At 38.6% G+C, this 14,894-nt stretch overlaps 1 protein-coding gene across 1 annotated transcript in view; it reads left to right on the top strand.

Moving 5' to 3' along the window:
• Nucleotides 1-14,894, top strand: part of LOC128705166 (organic cation transporter protein-like) — a 131,413-nt gene that overhangs the window by 103,785 nt on the left and 12,734 nt on the right. The window contains exons 6-7 of the mRNA XM_070104238.1: nucleotides 6,227-6,359; nucleotides 7,021-7,244. Coding sequence (XP_069960339.1) covers nucleotides 6,227-6,359; nucleotides 7,021-7,244 — 357 coding nt within the window. The remainder of the gene's footprint in view (nucleotides 1-6,226; nucleotides 6,360-7,020; nucleotides 7,245-14,894) is intronic.

Below are 14,894 nucleotides of genomic sequence, written 5' to 3'. Positions count from 1 at the left end.
AACTAAATAATGATCCGATGTATTAGTTGCCCCTCTATAAACATTTACATCCTGGAACCCACCCATCAACCTTCTATCCACCAATACACAATCTAACAAACTACTTTCATTACGTGCTATATCATACCTTGTATATTGATTTATCATCTTTTTCATAAAATATGTATTACTTATTACCAAACGTCTTTCTCCAAATAGCTTAATTAAATGCTCACCATTTTCATTTACCTCTGGCACCACAAATTTACCTACTACTCCCTCCACAACATTTTTACCCACTTTAGCATTGAAATCCCCAATCACTAGTACTCTCACACTTGGTTCAAAATTCCCCACACACTCACTCAACAATTCCGACAACCTCTCTCTCTCCTCTACACTTTTCACATCCAACCTTCATTTTACTCCACATAATCCTTGAATTAATGCATTTATACTCCTTCTTTTCCTGCCATAGCTTATCCTTCAACATTATTGCTACTCCATCTTTAGCTCTAACTCTATTTGAAACTCCTGACCTAATCCCATTTAATTCTCTCCAATGAAACTCTTTCACCCCCTTCATCTTTGTTTCACTTAAAGCCAGGACATCCAGTTTCTTCTCATTCTTAACATCCACAATCATCACTTTCTTATCATTCGCACAATATCCACGCACATTCAGACATCAACTTTGACAATTTTCTTCTTCTTCTTTTTAGTAATTTGTACAGGAAAAGGGGTTACTAGCCCATTGTTTCCGGTATTATATTTGACTTATACAGCACGCATGGCTTACGGAGGAAAGATTCTTATTCCACTTCCCCATGGATATAAAAGGAAAAGTAATAAGAGCAAGAACTAGTAAGATAAAATCAATGAAAACTCAGATGAGTGTGTATAAATAAACGTGTACATGTATGTGTAGTGTGACCTAAGTGTAAGTAGAAGTAGCAAGACGTACATGTAATCTTGCATATTTATGAGACAGACAAAAGACACCAGCAATCCTACCATCATGAAAAACTATTACAGGTTCTTGTTTTACACTCATTTGGCAGGACGGTAGTAAGAACATAAGAACATAAGAAAGAAGGAACACTGCAACAGGCCTACTGACCCATGCAGAGCAGGTCCATGTCCCCCTTCCGGATAAGCCAAATAGCCCACAGTCTGGTCACCTACACTCAAGGAAGGAGCACAGCACCAGACCCAGCAGCACAAGCTAGTCAGGTCCAACTCACACCCACCTACGCCCACTCATGTATTTATCTAACCTGTTTTTAAAACTACACAACGTTTTAGCCTCAATAACTGTACTCGGGAGTTTGTTCCACTCATCCACAACTCTTTTACCAAACCAGTGCTTTCCTATATCCTTCCTGAATCTGAATTTGTCCAACTTGAAACCATTGCTGCGAGTCCTGTCTTGGCTGGAAATTTTCAGCACGCTATTTACATCCCCTTTATTTATTCCTGTTTTCCATTCATACACCTCGATCATATCCCCCATTATTCTACGCCTTTCGAGAGAGTGCAGATTCAGGGCCTCATAGAGAAGATTTCTGATACATGGGATCATCTTCGTCATCCTCCTCTGTACGTTTTCCGGAGCATTTATATCCATTCTGTAATACAGTGACCAGAACTGAGCAGCATAGTCTAAATGAGGCCTAACCAAGGATATATAGAGTTGAAGAACAACCTGAGGACTTCTATTATTCATACTTCTAGATATGAAGCCAAGAATTCTGTTAGCTTTATTGCGAACACTAATGCACTGTTGTCTTGGTTTTAGATTACTGCTAACCAGAACTCCTGAATCCTTTTCACAATCAGTAGTATTAAGATCTACATTATTTAGTTTATATGTGGCATGGTTATTTTCCAGTCCAACATTTAGAACTTTGCATTTGTCAATAATAAACTGCACCTGCCACTTCTCCGACCATTGCATCAGTCTATTCAAATCATCCTGGAGTGCTCTAGGATGGCCTATTTTGGTGTCATCAGCAAATTTGCTTATGTCGCTATTTATTCCCTCATCTATGTCATTTATGTAAATTGTGAACAACAATGGGCCCAAAACTGGCCCCTGAGGAACACCGCCTGTGGCGAGCCCCCATTCTGATTTCTCCCCATTTATGCAAATTCTCTTCTGCCTATTTGTCAGCCATGCCTCTACCCAGGAAAAAATTTCTCCTCTTATTCCGTGTGCCCTAAGTTTCCTCAATAGCCTCTGGTGTGAAACTCTCCCGAAAGCCTTACCGAAGTCCATATACACAATATCATATTCATTACCATGATCTACCTCCTCAAACACGTTATTGAAAAATGATAGTAAATTCGTAAGACAGGAACACCCATTTGTAAAACCGTGTTGAATTTCATTAATCAATCTGTGCCTATCAAGATGGCTACGAATTCCTTCGGCAATTATTGATTCTATAAATTTTCCCACAATGGAGGTAAGGCTTATTGGTCTAATGTTCGAAGCCAAGGACCTGTCACCTGCCCTGTAAATAGGTATTACATTTGCCATTTTTTACTTATCAGGCACTATGCCAGTTTGTAGTGATATGTTAAAAAGATTAGCCAAAGGTATGCTAAGTTCCTCTTTACATTCCTTTAACACCCTTGCAAACAGTTCATCAGGGCCTTGGGATTTGTTAGGTTTTAGTTTCTCTATTTGTCTGTGGACCATGTCACTAGTTATTGCAATCGTGCATAGTTTATGATCGTCCTGTTCTACATAATCTATTATTTCAGGAATATCGCTAGTATTTTCCTGGGTGAAAACTGAGAGGAAGTAGGTATTGAGAATTTCACACATATCCTTATCACTGTCAGTGATCTGACAAGAATTACTCTTAAGTGGGCCAGTCTTGTCCCTTATCTTACTTCTGTATACTTGAAAGAACACTTTTGGGTTAGTCTTTGAATCCCTTGCGACCTTAGGCTCATAATCACTTTTTGCTTTTCTTATTCCATTCTTCATTTCTCTCTTTAAATTGAATATATTGATTTCTTAACTGCCCATCTCCTCTTTTGATACGCCTATATATGCTTCTCTTTTGACTAATGAGATGTTTCATTTTATTGTTCATCCATTTGGGATCATTTTTGTTAGATCTAATTTCCCTACTCGGAACAAAAGTTGTCTGGCAGCTAGAACTATGCTCTGAAGAACATCATATTGGCAACCAAGATCACCTACCTGACCCATAGTCAGGACATCCCAATTTAGCCCACCCAAGTAATTTTTCAGTCCCATGAAGTCGGCCAAGCGAAAAACGGGGACTGAGATTTGATTGCAGTTATCTGGGTGATTCCATGATATATTGAAACTAAGTGATTTATGATCACTTTCCACAAGCTCATCATTAATCTCAAGATTTTTAAATAATGACTCTTTGTTAGCAAGAACCAAGTCAAGTAGATTGTTTCCTCTAGTTGGTTCTGTCACAACCTGTTCTAGAAAGCAATCCTGAACCGTATCAAGAAAGTCACTAGACTCAAGGTTTCCTGTCATATTGCTCCATTCAATTTGTCCAAAGTTAAATTCTCCCATTATCACAACATTTTCATATCTAGTTGCCTTATGAATTTCGTCCCATAACAGCTTACTGCACTCCCCATCAAGGTTTGGGGGCCTATAAATCACACCCAGAATTAATTTGTCACGACACTCGAGAAATTGTAGCCAAACAGATTCTGTGTTCGATGTTTCTAATCTTATATCATTTCTAAGACAACAATTGAAATTTTCTCTTACATACATCGCCACTCCACCACCCTTCCTGTTGTTAGGTAAGACACATATGCAACAGTTAGGTATCTTTATTTCGAAACGTTTCGCCTACACAGTAGGCTTCTTCAGTCGAGTACAGAAAAGTTGATAGAAGCAGAAGATACTTGAAGACGATGTAATCAGTCCATCACCCTTAAAGTTTTGAGGTGGTCAGTCCCTCAGTCTGGAGAAGAGCATTGTTCCATAGTATGAAACAATATGGAGATGAAGTGACAGGATGGAGCCTTATATAGCGCCAGGAGGTGAGACGTAGGTCACTAGAAGAGGTAAGAACGCAGATGTTGGGAGGTCATGTCCCTCTCAAATCCAGCCGTTCTCACTAGCAGAGGTTGTCGAAGTTGATTGCAGGTCTGTACCAAGATACTCTTGTGTTGCAGTGTCTGACAGATTGAACATTAAAATGGTATAAAATACCGACAGGTTGTTGCATATGTGTCTTACCTAACAACCTGTCGGTATTTATATACCATTTTAATGTTCAATCTGTCAGACACTGCAACACAAGGGTATCTTGGTACAGACCTGCAATCAACTTCGACAACCTCTACTTGTGAGAACGGCTGGATTTGAGAGGGACCTGACCTCCCAACATCCGCGTTCTACTAGTGGCCTACGTCTCACCTCCTGGCGCTATATAAGGCTCCATCCTGTCACTTCATCTCCATGTTGTTTCATACTATGGAACAATGCTCTTCTCCAGACTGAGGGACTGACCACCTCAAAACTTTAAGGGTGATGGACTGATTACATCGTCTTCAAGTATCTTCTGCTTCTATCAACTTTTCTGTACTCGACTGAAGAAGCCTACTGTGTAGGCGAAACGTTTCGAAATAAAGATACCTAACTGTTGCATATGTGCCTTACCTAACAACCTGTCGGTATTTTATACCATTTTAATGTTCACCACCCTTCCTGTTGACCCTGTCAGTGTGGAGTAGTTTATAACCCTGTATGTTGCATTCACAAGGCATTTCTCTATCCTTCAGGTTGATCCAGGTCTCTGTTATACCAATAATATCTATATTATCTACACTTGCAAGTAATCTTAGCTCACCTATCTTATTTCTTAGACTCCTACTATTTGTATAGTAAACCTTAAGTGAGCTAGTCACTAGTTGCCCTCTGCTATCTCTCTTTGTTTGTTGATCAATTGATTTGCCATTACTAGCAACTTTATTTTGAATATTGTATTTTAAACATATCCCTGAGGTATCCCGGTAATAACCCTAATACTGCAATCTGATTGTTTCCCAAAAACACTCATACCTCTATAATCTATCAGTTTAAATTTCTAGACAAGTCATTAATTACCCTCTCATTCGAATTGGCTAATTCAACCACTCCATCCCCAGAGAGATGAACCCCATCCTTTGCATACATATCACGTTTGCCAGAGAATAGGTCCCAGTTATCAATGAATGGGATTGCAAGTTCCTTGCAGTACCTGTCTAGCCAGCAATTTATACCAATTGCCCTAGACATCCATGCATTGCCCACTCCCTTTCTAGGTAAGATGCTACATATGACTGGCATACCTCCCTTAGGCCTAACTACTTCTATGGCTGACCTGTAGTTATCCAGCAGCTCCTGTCTCCTGCCCTTCCCAATGTCATTACCACCAGCACTAAGGCAGATAATGGGCTTGTTCCCATTACCTGACATAATATTATCCAACCTGCTGACTATGTCACCAACACCAGCTCCTGGAAGGCACACTATTAAAATATTCTTACCTTGATTAGCAGGGGAATCAGTGGTACCTTTAACCTCACTAACCGCTGAAGTGAACTCGTCTTGGAGAACAGAGAATTGATTTACTACCTTCACATCTTCTGTGTTAACTCTCCTAATCTTCCTTCATCCTTAACTGTGAACTACTTGCCACTTAAAGCGGCTGCCACTATCACTGCTAGTGACCATTTCCTCCTTACTAGCTAAATCCTTTTCACACTCACTCACAAACTCATCTAGGTGAAGCTTCAGCCTCCCATTTTCCTCCTGAAGAAGTAGAACCTCCTTCTTCAACACTTGAACCTGAGATTCTAAAACACTACAACAAGCCATGGTGCTTGGTAACACCCCACGCTAACTCCCAGAGCTTAGGACAGGTATGACTGCAGGTGACCACTGACCTCAGCGTACTGGCCACTGACCTCAGTGGTTGCTGGCTGGTTGCTGTCTACCAATCTAGTACCACAAGACAGTAGTATCTCCCTGGTGGTTGCTGTCTACCTACTATCGCAAGTTTTACATATTCGGCACGACATTATATATATATATATATATATATATATATATATATATATATATATATATATATATATATATATATATATATATATATATATATATGGATTTGTTAAATCAAAAATAATATTAAAGACATTTTATCATTCCTTTCATTGTGCTTGTTAATAAAAGTTTAGTTTTGTTTAGGTTACTGCCAGAGAGTGTTAGATGGTTAGTGGCTGAGGGTCGTAATGATGAAGCCAACAACATTATACACAGAGTTGCTAGAGTCAATAATGTTGACCTACCAAGACATCTGACGGACCTTCACGACGTCCAGGTAACTTGCCTATGACGTATTTTTTTTCTCTCAGAAAATAAATAACCTGCACTTATGAGACAGACTATGGCCTAAGTAGGACAGAATATGTCATTAATATCAGTTTCATATGTGCAGATTACTTGTATATTCCTGTTATAATATTGTGCCTCTAGATTCACTATTTATATTGTTTACTTAAACTGATTATGAATCACATCTTGACTTAGAGAATCAGTTTAAATTATGAATCACATCTTGACTTAGAGAATCAGTTTAAATTATGAATCACATCTTGACTTAGAGAATCAGTTTAAATTATGAATCACATCTTGACTTAGAGAATCAGTTTAAATTATGAATCACATCTTGACTTAGAGAATCAGTTTAAATTATGAATCACATCTTGACTTAGAGAATCAGTTTAAATTATGAATCACATCTTGACTTAGAGAATCAGTTTAAATTAATCACTCATTTGTTATTCTTACTGACAGTTTGGTTCTGTTGATGGAACTTTATCAGTAACCAACAGTAACACTGTGACTATGTCAGTAACCAACAGTAACAGTTTAAATTATGAATCACATCTTGACTTAGAGAATCAGTTTAAATTATGAATCACATCTTGACTTAGAGAATCAGTTTAAATTAATCACTCATTTGTTATTCTTACTGACAGTTTGGTTCTGTTGATGGAACTTTATCAGTAACCAACAGTAACACTGTTGATGGAACTATGTCAGTAACCAACAGTAACACTGTTGATGGAACTTTGTCAGTAACCAACAGTAACGTTGAACTTGTGAATGAAACTAGACAAGAAGCAATGATCAAGAAGACTGTTATTGACCTCTTGAGAACTCCTGTTATGAGGAGAAGATCATTCACCTTGTTTTTCTGTTGGTAAGTTATTGATGATAAGTTATTGGTAAGTTACTGATGATAAGTTATTGGTAAGTTACTGATGATAAGTTATTGGTAAGTTACTGATGATAAGTTATTGGTAAGTTACTGATGATAAGTTATTGGTAAGTTACTGATGATAAGTTATTGGTAAGTTACTGATGATAAGTTATTGGTAAGTTACTGATGATAAGTTATTGGTAAGTTACTGATGATAAGTTATTGGTAAGTTACTGATGATAAGTTATTGGTAAGTTACTGATGATAAGTTATTGGTAAGTTACTGATGATAAGTTATTGGTAAGTTATTGATGATAAGTTATTGGTAAGTTACTGATGATAAGTTATTGGTAAGTTACTGATGATAAGTTATTGGTAAGTTACTGATGATAAGTTATTGGTAAGTTACTGATGATAAGTTATTGGTAAGTTACTGATGATAAGTTATTGGTAAGTTACTGATGATAAGTTATTGGTAAGTTACTGATGATAAGTTATTGGTAAGTTACTGATGATAAGTTATTGGTAAGTTACTGATGATAAGTTATTGGTAAGTTACTGATGATAAGTTATTGGTAAGTTACTGATGATAAGTTATTGGTAAGTTACTGATGATAAGTTATTGGTAAGTTACTGATGATAAGTTATTGGTAAGTTACTGATGATAAGTTATTGGTAAGTTACTGATGATAAGTTATTGGTAAGTTACTGATGATAAGTTATTGGTAAGTTACTGATGATAAGTTATTGGTAAGTTACTGATGATAAGTTATTGGTAAGTTACTGATGATAAGTTATTGGTAAGTTACTGATGATAAGTTATTGGTAAGTTACTGATGATAAGTTATTGGTAAGTTACTGATGATAAGTTATTGGTAAGTTACTGATGATAAGTTATTGGTAAGTTACTGATGATACTAAGTTTACTCTAATATTTTATATTAGTTTATGGTTCCTAGTAAATAAATAAAATAAACAAAAATATATAAAATAAATAATAAATCATTGTTATTTTAATAAGAAAATATTAATTGTTGATGTGGTATTTATATGACAAACTTAAACAATATAAAAAATAGTAAAATATGGGATAAAGTCAATAATATTATTAAAACATATTACTGTACCACAACATTTATAATGTTATTTCAAGTATCCACATTTATAATGTTGTTTATTACATGCAAAGTTTAGTACATAGTTTTTGATTTATTACTGTAATAAAAGTTTATGAACATAAATAATGATATTATGTACACTACACTTTCTACGCACCCAGCAGAGCTAGGTGTTTTACCGTCATCCGAAGACATATGGTGGCGTGGGTGACTTTGAGCTAATTTCATTCTACTCCCTGTTTGGTGAACTAGCTTCACGAGCAACGTGTGCATATTATTGTAACCATGAACGAGTGGTATTAATCAGTAACAACACTCGACTAGCCGAGGAATCGAACCGCAGAACAGGCGATATATTCACGAACACTAATCTCTGGTCGAAGGAGACTCGAACCTACGAACCACACAGCCACACTGGACAAAATACTTTGGCGCCCAGCCAAACATTTTGATCCAAGGCAGCCAGCATTCAGGCAGGTGGTGTTACCTATTTCATCTCAACCCCTTCATGCATCGACCGACGAGAGATTTTTACAATGTTTAGAATTCGCAAAATTTGCAGGGATGAGATGAAATAGCTAAACCACCCACCTGCCTGAGTCCTGGTTGCCTTGGATCAACACGTCTAGTGATGGCTGGGTGCCAAGGTATTTTGTCCAGTGTGCTTGTATGGTTAAAGCACTGTGTACCTTGTCCATATATATATATATATATATATATATATATATATATATATATATATATATATATATATATATATATATATATATATATATATATATATATATATATATATATATATATATATATATATATATATATATATATATATATATATATATATTTCAACAAGTTGGTTGTCTCCCACCGAGGCAGGGTGACCCAAAAAAGAAAGAAAATCCCCAAAAAGAAAATACTTTCATCATCATTCAACACTTTCACCACACTCACACATTATCACTGTTTTTGCAGAGGTGCTCAGAATACAACAGTTTAGAAGCATATACGTATAGAGATACACAACATATCCCTCCAAACTGCCAATATCCCAAACCCCTCCTTTAAAGTGCAGGCATTGTACTTCCCATTTCCAGGACTCAAGTCCGACTATAAGAAAATAACCGGTTTCCCTGAATCCCTTCACTAAATATTACCCTGCTCACACTCCAACAGATCGTCAGGTCCCAAGTATCATTCGTCTCCATTCACTCCTATCTAACACGCTCATGCACGCTTGTTGAAAGTCCAAGCCCCTCGCCCAGAAAACCTCCTTTACCCCCTCTTTCCAACCCTTTCGAGGACGACCCCTACCCCTCTTTCCTTCCCCTATAGATTTATATGCTTTCCATGTCATTCTACTTTGATCCATTCTTTCTAAATGACCAAACCACCTCAACAACCCCTCTTCTGCCCTCTGACTAATGCTTTTATTAACTCCACACCTTCTCCTAATTTCCACACTCCGAATTTTCTGCATAATATTTACACCACACATTGCCCTTAGACAGGACATCTCCACTGCCTCCAACCGTCTCCTCGCTGCTGCATTTACCACCCAAGCTTCACATCCATATAAGAGTGTTGGTGCTACTATACTTTCATACATTCCCTTCTTTGCCTCCATAGATAACGTTTTTTGACTCCACATATACCTCAACGCACCACTCACCTTTTTTCCCTCATCAATTCTATGATTAACCTCATCCTTCATAAATCCATCCGCCGACACGTCAACTCCCAAGTATCTGAAAACATTCACTTCTTCCATACTCCTCCTCCCCAATTTGATATCCAATTTTTCTTTATCTAAATCATTTGATACCCTCATCACTTTACTCTTTTCTATGTTCACTTTCAACTTTCTACCTTTACACACATTCTCAAACTCATCCACTAACCTTTGCAATTTTTCTTTAGAATCTCCCATAAGCACAGTATCATCAGCAAAAAGTAACTGTGTCAATTCCCATTTTGAATTTGATTCCCCATAATTTAATCCCACCCCTCTCCCGAACACCCTAGCATTTACTTCTTTTACAACCCCATCTATAAATATATTAAACAACCATGGTGACATTACACATCCCTGTCTAAGACCTACTTTTACCGGGAAGTATTCTCCCTCTCTTCTACACACCCTAACCTGAGCCTCACTATCCTCAAAAAAACTCTTTACAGCATTTAGTAACTTACCACCTATTCCATAAACTTGCAACATCTGCCACATTGCTCCTCTATCCACTCTATCATATGCCTTTTCTAAATCCATAAATGCAATAAAAACTTCCCTACCTTTATCTAAATACTGTTCACATATATGCTTCAATGTAAACACTTGATCTACACATCCCCTACCCTCTCTGAAGCCTCCCTGCTCATCCGCAATTCTACATTCTGTCTTACCTCTAATTCTTTCAATTATAACTCTACCGTATACTTTTCCTGGTATACTCAGTAAACTTATTCCTCTATAATTTTTACAATCTCTTTTGTCCCCTTTCCCTTTATATAAAGGGACTATACACGCTCTCCGCCAATCCATAGGTACCTTCCCCTCTTTCATACATTTATTAAACAAAAGTACCAACCACTCCAACACTATATCCCCCCCTGCTTTTAACATTTCTGTCATGATCCCATCAGTTCCAGCGGCTTTACCCCCTTTCATTCTACGTAATGCCTCACGTACCTCCACCACACTTACATTCTGCTCTTCTTCACTCCTAAAAGATGGTATACCTCCCTGGCCAGTGCATGAAATTACCGCCTCCCTTTCTTCCTCAACATTTAAAAGTTTCTCAAAATATTCTCGCCATCTACCTAATACCTCCCTCTCCCCATCTACTAACTCCCCTACTCTGTTTTTAACTGACAAATCCATACTTTCCCTAGGCTTTCTTAACTTGTTTAACTCACTCCAAATTTTTTTCTTATTTTCATTAAAATTTCTTGACAGTGCCTCTCCCACTCTTTCATATATACACATATATATATATATATATATACACATATATATATATATATATATACACATATATATATATATATATATACACATATATATATATATATATATTATTTTTTTTTTTTTATTATCACACCGGCCGATTCCCACCAAGGCAGGGTGGCCCGAAAAAGAAAAACTTTCACCATCATTCACTCCATCACTGTCTTGCCAGAAGGGTGCTTTACACTACAGTTTTTAAACTGCAACATTAACACCCCTCCTTCAGAGTGCAGGCACTGTACTTCCCATCTCCAGGACTCAAGTCCGGCCTGCCGGTTTCCCTGAATCCCTTCATAAATGTTACTTTGCTCACACTCCAACAGCACGTCAAGTATTAAAAACCATTTGTCTCCATTCACTCCTATCAAACACGCTCAAGCATGCCTGCTGGAAGTCCAAGCCCCTCGCACACAAAACCTCCTTTACCCCCTCCCTCCAACCCTTCCTAGGCCGACCCCTACCCCGCCTTCCTTCCACTACAGACTGATACACTCTTGAAGTCATTCTGTTTCGCTCCATTCTCTCTACATGTCCGAACCACCTCAACAACCCTTCCTCAGCCCTCTGGACAACAGTTTTGGTAATCCCGCACCTCCTCCTAACTTCCAAACTACGAATTCTCTGCATTATATTCACACCACACATTGCCCTCAGACATGACATCTCCACTGCCTCCAGCCTTCTCCTCGCTGCAACATTCATCACCCACGCTTCACACCCATATAAGAGCGTTGGTAAAACTATACTCTCATACATTCCCCTCTTTGCCTCCAAGGACAAAGTTCTTTGTCTCCACAGACTCCTAAGTGCACCACTCACTCTTTTTCCCTCATCAATTCTATGATTCACCTCATCTTTCATAGACCCATCCGCTGACACGTCCACTCCCAAATATCTGAATACGTTCACCTCCTCCATACTCTCTCCCTCCAATCTGATATTCAATCTTTCATCACCTAATCTTTTTGTTATCCTCATAACCTTACTCTTTCCTGTATTCACCTTTAATTTTCTTCTTTTGCACACCCTACCAAATTCATCCACCAATCTCTGCAACTTCTCTTCAGAATCTCCCAAGAGCACAGTGTCATCAGCAAAGAGCAGCTGTGACAACTCCCACTTTGTGTGTGATTCTTTATCTTTTAACTCCACGCCTCTTGCCAAGACCCTCGCATTTACTTCTCTTACAACCCCATCTATAAATATATTAAACAACCACGGTGACATCACACATCCTTGTCTAAGGCCTACTTTTACTGGGAAAAAATTTCCCTCTTTCCTACATACTCTAACTTGAGCCTCACTATCCTCGTAAAAACTCTTCACTGCTTTCAGTAACCTACCTCCTACACCATACACTTGCAACATCTGCCACATTGCCCCCCTATCCACCCTGTCATACGCCTTTTCCAAATCCATAAATGCCACAAAGACCTCTTTAGCCTTATCTAAATACTGTTCACTTATATGTTTCACTGTAAACACCTGGTCCACACACCCCCTACCTTTCCTAAAGCCTCCTTGTTCATCTGCTATCCTATTCTCCGTCTTACTCTTAATTCTTTCAATTATAACTCTACCATACACTTTACCAGGTACACTCAACATATATATATATATATATATATATATATATATATATATATATATATATATATATATATATATATATATATATATATATATATATATATATATATATATATATATATATATATATATATATATATATATATATATATATATATATATAGATATATGTATGTATAAAGGCATAAAAAGACTTCAAGGAAGAATATTTGGATTTCTTCCTGAAACTGTTTGAATATTCCACTTTCCCTACCACCCCATCTTTTAGTATATATTTTTTTTACCAATAGGAATATTTTATTACATAATATGGTACAGAAGATTTAAGAGATACATTTTTGATATAAAGGTGGCATATACGGTACATGTTGTTACGTGTGTATCACCGATTATAAGGCGAAAAACTCATCCAGCTCCTCAGAGCTGGGGCGCGTGCCCAAAATACAGCAGGCATTACCCCTTTGAACAGCCGCACTGAGCCGCTGGAACAGAAAACTAGCTGCCCTGGGATCCCTAGTTATCCTGATGAGTCTTTTTCCCAGCTCCTTAAGGAATTTAGATGCACTCTTTCCCCATGAGCCAAGGATCTCTGAGCCTATGGCAACAAACATATAATGATGGGCAAGTTCTCCATATTTTCTAGACTTTTGGGACTCCCTGAAGCTGGCAGCTGCCCCTCCTTCCTCCCTGGTGTATTGGAGATAGGTATCAGCCAAGGTAGATGCACATGTATAGTCCCACACCACCTGCTTCCCGTCTGTCCAAGCTTGAAGGGTGATACCATCTGGACGCTTCTGGCTGCCATCAGATCTGCATAGTTGGGGTGGCTCCCTTACTGCTGGGCATCCAGCTGTTGTGAGGCTCCTCTTGATAATGTTATTAACCTCCTCATGTCTTGCAATCTTTCCCTCGGATTTACGGCACACAAGACCATGGTACCCGAATCGGTCTGCTGCTTCACTGCCACAAATACACCTGTGTTCGGCGAGAATAGCGGCGGCAAGTCGAAGGGCAACACCGATGCGGATGGTCTGTGGGTCGAGGCGTGTGCCAAGGCTGGAGTTGGGAACAGCCAACAGAAAGTCCCCAGCATGAGGGGCTCTCACTGCCAGCAGGCGGGCTCTATCCTTCCCTGACACACTCTGAAGCATTGTTGAGGCTATATTTTCCACTATTAGACCATCCCAGTGCGATTGTTTGTAGTTGTTGGGGGGAGCAGGTCTGGTTTCTGAGCCCATTAGATTATCCCAGATCATTGCTCCTTCAATGAATTTTTGGTCCTGGACTCCAATCTTGTCCCTAAGATGTTCAGGGAGAATCGCTGCTACAAGCTCTCTGGATGCAATACACGAGGACAGAAAAGCAGGTAACGCAATCTGTGATGACTTGCGGACACCAATGCCTCCTAGTCTGACTGGAAGTGTAGCTTGGTTCCACTGCCCGTCTTCTAGAGTAAGGTTAAGTACTTTCGTAAAAATCTGCCTCAGAATACTGTCATATTCGTGCAGTATAGGGTTATCATATGAAGGTGCACATCTTAGGAAATATGTCAACCTGGGCAGACTCAAGCACTTTGTGAGAAGGTACAAGGCATCGTGGGTGTCCAGATTGCCTATTAGTTGTTCCATTCTCCATAACTCTTCCAATTTCTTCCTGAGAATTGTGTCAATGGCATTGCTTCCCAGAGGTGCTCCTAGCAAGACACTGTTTGTGGGGGCAATGACTGCTGCTCCTGGTAGTTTTGATCTCACTGCATTTATCACTTGTTGACTGACTGAGATGATTTCACATTTGGATGAATTCAGGACGAGACCCATTTCCTGTCCCCGTGTCATTACCTGTGTAAGGTCATGTAGGAGGGACTCCTTTGTACCTGCTAGTGTGCCATCATCTAGGAACCAGATGTTTAGCTCGCTGGTCAGTCTGACTGTGATT

Source organism: Cherax quadricarinatus, chromosome 89 (genome assembly GCF_038502225.1).
Source record: "Cherax quadricarinatus isolate ZL_2023a chromosome 89, ASM3850222v1, whole genome shotgun sequence".
NCBI classification, from domain to species: domain Eukaryota; kingdom Metazoa; phylum Arthropoda; class Malacostraca; order Decapoda; family Parastacidae; genus Cherax; species Cherax quadricarinatus.
The sequence above is the reverse complement of the archived record's forward strand: the minus strand, read 5'-3'. Positions and strand labels throughout refer to the sequence as shown.